The sequence below is a fragment of the Lagopus leucura genome, unplaced genomic scaffold (assembly GCF_019238085.1).
Source record: "Lagopus leucura isolate 7727_CA_CO unplaced genomic scaffold, USGS_WTPT01 Super-Scaffold_100014, whole genome shotgun sequence".
NCBI lineage: Eukaryota > Metazoa > Chordata > Aves > Galliformes > Phasianidae > Lagopus > Lagopus leucura.
Window position 1 is genome coordinate 1524286 of NW_024962268.1, and position 7531 is coordinate 1531816.

Here is a 7531-nt window from a genome sequence, read left to right on the forward strand (position 1 = left end):
GGACAGTCTAGCCCATCAGGACAATGGTCAAAGAATCATAAGATCATAGAATTGTTAAAGTTGGAAGGGACCATTAAAAGTTACCTAGACCAACTCCCCTGCAATGAACAGGGACATCCACAGCTAGATCAGGTGCTTAGAGTCCCGTCCAGTCTGACCTTGAGTATTTCCAGGGATGGGGCATCCGCCACCTCTCTCGGTAACCTGTTCCAGTGCCTATCATCTGTATTGAAAAAATCTTTTTCCTTATATCCAATCTAAATCTTTTAGTTTGAAACTATTTTCCCTTGTCCTGTCACCACAGACCTTAATAGAGAGTCTGTCCCCTTCTTTCCTGCAGTCAGTCCCCTTTAGATAACTTGAAAGGCAGCTCTCAGATCTCCCCAGAGCCTTCTCTTCTCCAGGCTGAACAGCCTCAGCTCTCTCAGCCTGTCCTCACAAGAGAGGTGTTCCACCCCTTGGATCATTTTTGTCACCCTTTTCTGGATGTTCTCTAGCAGGTCCATGCCTCTCCTATCCTGAGGACTCTACATCTCAACAGTGCAGAGTAGAGAGGCAGGATCACCTCCCTTGACTTGCTGGCCATGCCTCTTTTGATGCAGCCCAGAATGCAGTTGTCCTTCTGGGCTGCGAGGGCACAGTGCTGGCTGTTCAGTTTTGTTCAGTTTAGTTCAGGAAAGATTGAGGACAACTGGAAAGGTCAGCTGAGGTCTGTAGATGTGGTTAGGGACTTGGGTAATCTCCCTTGTAAGGAGAGGCTGAGGGTGTGGAGTGTTCAGCCTGGGGAAGGGAAGACTTAGAGGGGATCTTATCAATGCTTTTGAATATCTAGAGGGTGGATGCCAAGTGGATGGGGCCATGATCTTTTGAGCAGTGCCCAGTGACAGAACAAGGGGCAACGGACACAAGGAAGTTCCATCTGAAAACAAGAACGAACTTTAATAGTGACAGAGCATTGGAGCAGGGTGCCCACACAGGCTGTGGAGTCTCTCTGGAGATACTCAAAACCCTCTTGAATGCCGCCTTGTCCAACCTACTGTAGGGACGCCTTAGCATGGCGTTGCACTAGGTGATCTCCAGAGGTCCCTTCCAACTCTGCCCTTCCAATCATGGATTCTGTGATTCTGTGACATATTTCTTGTTATCTGAAATTATTTACTACAGTGGCCTGGATGCAAGTTTTCTTCTGTGATTTTGCAAAAGGAAGGAAGGAAGCATGTGACAAAGGATGAGTCCAAGCTTGTCCTCTTTCCAGTACTTTCAGTCCCATTTTTATTCCTCACAGCTCTTAAATAAGAGCAATTCAAAAAGCAGCTGCTTAAATAACAGCAAATCTAAAAGCTCTGCTTTTAGAGAGCTTGGAGAGGGGCCTGAGCAGCTTTTTCCACCATGCTAGTTCTCTCTGAGGAGTTGCACACCTAACCAGGATTGTTTAGCAGTTAGGAAGTGTAGCAACTCCTAAGGTTTTGTACTGTGTACTTTCCTTTAACTGCTGGCACCTTGTATCATACAAGTGAATGCATGGCATTGGTTTTAAATCAAAATTTATTCACAAATTCAGTAGTTAACTACCAAGTACTAGTACTTCAGAACAAAACAAGTAGCTTACAATATATGCTACAAAAATACTCAGTTACTACAAATGTTACAAATTCCAGACAAAAGCTGGTGAATTAGTAGGTTTCCCAAGTCAGCTATTGTTATAAAACCACAAATGAGGACTTTCAGCCAAAACTCCTTGTGAGACACAAGACGTTTAGGACTGGTAACAGCATGAAACTCCTTAAAATCATAGAATGTTTTGAGTTATAAGGGACTTAATGGATTATCAAGTTCCAAGCCTCCTGCTACAGTCAGGGTTGCCAGCTGTTAGATCAAGTACCAGCTCAGGCTGCCCAGGTCCCATCCAGCCTGGCCTTAAACACCTCCAGGGACGGGGCATCCACAGCCTCTCTGAGCAGCCTGTGCCAGCACCTCATCACACTCTCAGTGAAAAACTTCCCCCTTACATCTAATCCAAACACTGTTTAAAACCATTCCCCCTTGTCCTGTCATTGTAAAATGTTAAACAGGATTTCCCTCCTGTTTATAATCTTCCTTTAAATACTGAAAGGCCATAAGAAGGTGTCCCCACAGCTTTCTTTTCTCCAGACTGGACAAGCACAGTTCTCCCAGCCTGTCTTTATAGGAGAGGTGCTCCAGCCTTCAGGTCATTTTTGTGGCCTTCCTCTGGACCCCCTCCAACAGTTCCACATCCTATACTGGGTGCCCCAGGCCTGACACAGTACTCCAGATGGGGCCTCACATGGGCAGAGCAGAGGGGTACAATCACCTCCCTTTCCCTGCAGGCCACCCCTCTCTGATGCAACCCAGAATACCACTGGTCTTCTGGGCTACAAACACTCACTGCTGTCTCACGTTTTTCATCGACCAGAACCCCCAAGTTCTTCTCAGCAGGGCTGCTCTCAGGAAATTCTCCCATCATTAGCATCTTTCTCGCAGCATATGAAATGACTCCTATTGTCAGTGACATCGACTTTTCTAAGATACAACATTCGTTTGCATGTCAAGAGCATTTCTGTGCACGGGAAGCAGAAAAAAAAAAGTAATACTTTTTATGAAAAAACAGCTTGTTAGGTTTTTCATTTATGGCCAATTAAAAAACCACAATATTAAGCAGTAGGGTTTTTTTTTCTTTCCTATTTCATGCAAATCTTAAAGGATCTGATTTTGTAAGGTAACTTTCCTGCATGCATATTTCCTTACCTGACTGAAGATATCAGACAACAGTGATTAAGTAACAAAGCCCCTGGTGCCTTCTGGGTAGAATTGCTTTAGCATTGAGCTTTAAAGCCGTAGTTGCAATGAAGCTAGCAGATGATTTCCCACTGATTTCTGTTTCCTCAGAGCTGCTTACTGTTACATTTCTTTCAGAAGGATTTGCAGTTACACCGACACTATAATGGACAGGCTGTCAGAGCAGCAGTGCTCGCACCTAGTGGGAGGGGCAGGGGTTGTCTCTTACCCACTGGGTAAGCACCAGCCTCCAGCGAGTGCCTCCCGCAGGCTGCGCAGTAACAGCAGGGTGTACCTCTCCATGCACCTACCTATGCTCTCCTGACATAGCCGACAGCTTGTTTGCTCTAAGTCCCTTGGTAGTGTTACACAGAGGTGACTATTTCCATGTGAAGAAACACTGTGATCACATTGGGTGGCATTTCCTTAAGCAAACGCTGCAGACCTGTGAATCTCCTTTTTTGAAATGCTGAGCACCTTTCTGCTTTCCCCCTCCAGCTTCCCTCAAATATGAAAACAGACAGTGCTTTTCCCGGGTGGCTCTGACCTGGTTGATGCAGGCCCAGGCAGCACTGACTGACGTCACTGCCCGGCTGTCCCGTGCTCTGTCTGAGGTCCCTTGTCTGCCTGTCTGCTGTCAGCAAGCATTGTCCTGTGCGGGTGCACAAGCATCTGACTCCTGCATGGGGCTCAAGACCTGGCCAGGTAGTTCATATGGTGGGGGCTGCTCTGGCTCGTTAGTCTCACTGACAGGCTCTGTGCTGCTCTCGCTGTACGGAGGTGGTGGAATGTTAATGACTTCTTGCTCTTTTGGTGCAGAGGCCACAGGTAGTGGGAAGGTCTGCTTCTCAGGGTCAGTGCTGTCTTCATAGGATGGCGGGTAGAAATCAGGCCTGAAAGAAAAGCAGCAAACCAAAATGAAGTGCATCATGGTGAAACGTGAATTGTCTCTGAGAGCTTGGTGAGGAGCTATCTGCTGTGTTTCCAAAGTTTAGTTGAGGCTTAAGCTTTATATGGAAACCCAGGCAAGGTTCAAGACGTGCAATACATAAATGCAAAGGAACTGGCATAGTTATTGGCTATGGCTCATTACCCGTGTCTTTCTCCACAAACTTTTGTTAAAACAAGAAATTCAGACATGAGAGAGTTCCCATGAAATACACATGGGTGTATTTCAGCAAGTGCAAGAGATAAGTTCGATTTGGAGAAAGAGAGAGATCACTGCCTGAAGTAGCTTATTTATTTAGTATTATAATAATCATTACTTTACACAGTTTTAAATTACACATAGCATATTCCTGCTTGTCTAACCAAAATTTGCTGAATGTTGTATACAGAGTGTTTTCAGAATACCCATTGCCAGTGTTTCTGGTGTGGTTTCCACAACAGTCTGTGAAAACTAATCTGTATCCAGTGACCCCGTAAAAAACACTCTCAGGCCCAGCACCAGTCAGTGTAAGAAAATGTCTCTCTGAGCATCAGACTTTGCTCCTAAATAGTGGGAACAATTATGCAATAACACTTTAGCTAGGACCATATAGGGAGCTGTAGCTCGCTGCATACTTCCTTGAGCAGAGTGGCTAGAATAGCGATATGGGAGCACAGCCTGCAGGGCAAAACCCGTGTGGTCCATTGCAGTGCAACTAGTGATGCTTTGGCAGGATCTTCACTGCTGTCAGCGGCTGTACCTGCTCCCTCTATGAATTCATTTGAAGCTTTCTGTGCAACCTGCTATGTTTTCAGGGATATACCTTACCTTACTTGCTGTTTTGTATTGCTTCTGGCTCTTGCATTGCACTTCTGTTCTCACAGTATGCTTAATGTTAAGCATCTCTCCCTGTCATTCATCGGCAACAGTTCTGTAGCACGTACCTGTCTATGGTGCTGACACGGAGCTCTGTAAGGCCAGGGTTTCTCGTGAAGATGTTGCTGAGGACCCCGTATTTCATGGCTTCATGGACCATGCTCCAGAAAATGCCAGTCACAAGGAGCAGGAGTCCCAGAGCTAACAGGCAGTAAGCAACCAACGTGCTATTCCTGCATCTGCATGCAGAGGAACTTGTGTAGATGCAAAGGATTCCCAGGCAAATGATGGAGAAACTGAGTAAGAGCACAGAAAGACGAATGAGGGAAAAAACAATTTTTTTCATGTTTCCCAGCAGACACAGCACAAAGCTCCCACCCGTTGTTTGTTTACTGTGTGTCTCAGCTGTGCTTCTCATCTTTGTGCAGCACTATTTTATACACATCAGCACTGACTGGCCTTTGGACAATTAAGAGAAACAGACAATTTTAAGATACTCATTAACTCTGTAAGATACTCATAATCTCTTTCGAGATTAATTTGTAATCTGAAACCAGCAAACAAACTTCCTGCACCAGTTTTTTTTGCCACTGCTACCTCTGGAGTTCTTACTGAACTGCTGCATTCATCACAATGAACAGTGGCCACACACTTTGCTGGTTGGTGAATGACGACTTCTGTATCTATCTGTCTTAAAAAGAACAACAACAACAAAAAAGGAACACAAAACACTGTTGAGATGCAGATAAGGGCAGAGAGACTGCCAGGTAACCTATGGCTGATATGATAAACCATGTGAAGTCAGTCAAGTGCTTCCCACCTTTCAGTACCTTCTCAAAATCCCATCAGGCCGTATTTCCTGTCACCTAGTTGTATTTTCTGATATGGGTATTCAGAACTCATGTTCACATATAGTTTCCTGAAACTCATGCTCGCGTGTGGTTTCCTTACTGTATGCTCTCAGGTCAGTTATTCTGACAAGGAAATAACCTTCCCACTGATTGATTACACTCTTGTCAGCATCTGGTATGAGGACATCACTCATTAATATCTTGGGATTGTTGTGCACAACAGCAATTCACAGAAGTACTTGAATACACCAAATCTCCAGAATGCCTCGGATGCAGAAATCTGCCATTTACATTCCACTGAGGTGCCTTGAGCCTCTGATATCTTTCCATATATCTTCATATGATGTAACCTGGAAAGCAGGTTTCAACTACCTGCTTATTTCTATGGTGCTCTGCCAGGCGGGTCTGCCCTTACCACCATGTGGGCGAAGGCCCACAGCATTCCATCCAGGCAGGTGGTGGGTTAGTTCAAAATATTCTTGGGCTTGCCACCATCTTTGCCTGCAAACACCAGAAAGAGAGATGTCCACAGCTCACATAGAGGCTGCTCCGCATTTCAGTGTGTGTGGATACATGGACAACACTGTTTACAAGTCTTTATCTAAGGGATTCAGCACTGTGTGCTAGTTGCTAAGCTATTTCCTACGGAATAACAATAATAATAATAATAATAATAATAATAATAATAGTAGTAGTAGTAGTAGTAGTAGTAGTAGTAATAGTAGTAGTAGTAATAATAGTAATAATAATAATAAAGTTTACTCAGAAATTAGAAATAAGAATGTACCTTAACCTAATGCCAAGTTAATTTTCCAGTCCTCATTATAAGAAAAACTCCTCCACATGTACCTCTGAATTGCATATATTTTGTAATGAGCAGTAATATTTTGCCTTTGTGATACTGTAGCTTACAGTCAAGCTTGCTCAGTTTGAAATCTCCTGTACCCAATTTCCATCTTAGACAAAGGAGAGGAGTGTTGTGTATTGGTGCTTTTATTATAGAATCACAGAATTATTTGAGTTGGAAGGGACCTTTGAAGGCTATCTAGTGCAACTCCCCTGCAGTGAGCAGAGACACCTACAGCTAGACCAGGTTGCTCAGAGCATCATCCAACCTGATCTTGAATGCCTCCAGGGATGGGGCATCCACCACCTCTCTGCAACCTGGGCCAGTGCCTCACTACTCGTATAAAAAACGCCTTCCTTATATCCAGCCTACAGCACCGGTCCCAGTACTGACTCACGCTGGATGCAACTCATCTCTGATCTTCATCCAGATGCTGAGCCACTGAGCACCACGCTCTGGGTACAATTTCACAACTAGCTTAATGGATTTTAGTTCCCATGAGGGGGAATTGTTTATAAATATCTAAGTGTGGAAGTCAAGGTGTTGAAGGCAGACTGTTTTTGGTGGCTAATGGAAAATTCCACACAAACACAAACAAGTACTTGTCAGTGAAATGCAGCACTGGAATAGGCTACCCAGAGGGGCAGTGGTGTTTCCTTCCCTTGATGTATTCAAGACCTGACTGGATGCTTTTTTGTGCAACCTGCTGTAGAGAACTGTCTTTAGCAGGGAGTTAGTTGGACTCAGTGGTTTCCAGAGGTCCCTTCAAATCTACAATTCCCTGATTCTGTGAAGTCTCAGTTTGCCTGCACATCCATGGTGATAACCACAAGCCCTCCGCTTCTGAGCTTGCACAGCATTTGGAAGCTGTGTTCCAGCAACTCTGAAGGATGAACTAACAAAACTGATCCTAAAACTGTCTCAAACCCAGAATGGACATAGAGTCACAGAATCACGGAAAGGCTTGGGTTGGAAGAGACCTCAAGGATTCATCCAGTTCCAATTTCCTACCATGGACTGGGCTGCCACCCTCCAGCTCAAGCAGCCCAGGGCCCCATCCAACCTGGCCTTCAGTGCCTCCAGGAACAGGGCACCCACAACCTCTTTGGGCAGCCTGTGCCACTTCACTGTCTCAGTGAAAAATTTCCCATAACATCTAACAGAAATCTCCTCTTTTAGTTTAAAACCATTCTGCCTTGTCCTGTCAACACATTTAGACAGTGTGGATGGTAA

The 7531-nt window shown here is 44.8% G+C and overlaps 1 protein-coding gene across 1 annotated transcript; it reads right to left on the bottom strand.

Moving 5' to 3' along the window:
- Positions 1-2660: 2660 nt before the first annotated feature.
- Positions 2661-5018, bottom strand: TMEM252 (transmembrane protein 252). The gene is made up of 2 exons (XM_042875376.1): positions 4669-5018; positions 2661-3689 (listed from the first exon to the last, which is right to left on the bottom strand). The coding sequence occupies exons 1-2, from the start codon at positions 5016-5018 to the stop codon at positions 3434-3436; spliced, it is 606 nt and encodes a 201-aa protein (XP_042731310.1). The 3' UTR covers positions 2661-3433.
- Between the last annotated feature and the right edge of the window lie 2513 nt (positions 5019-7531).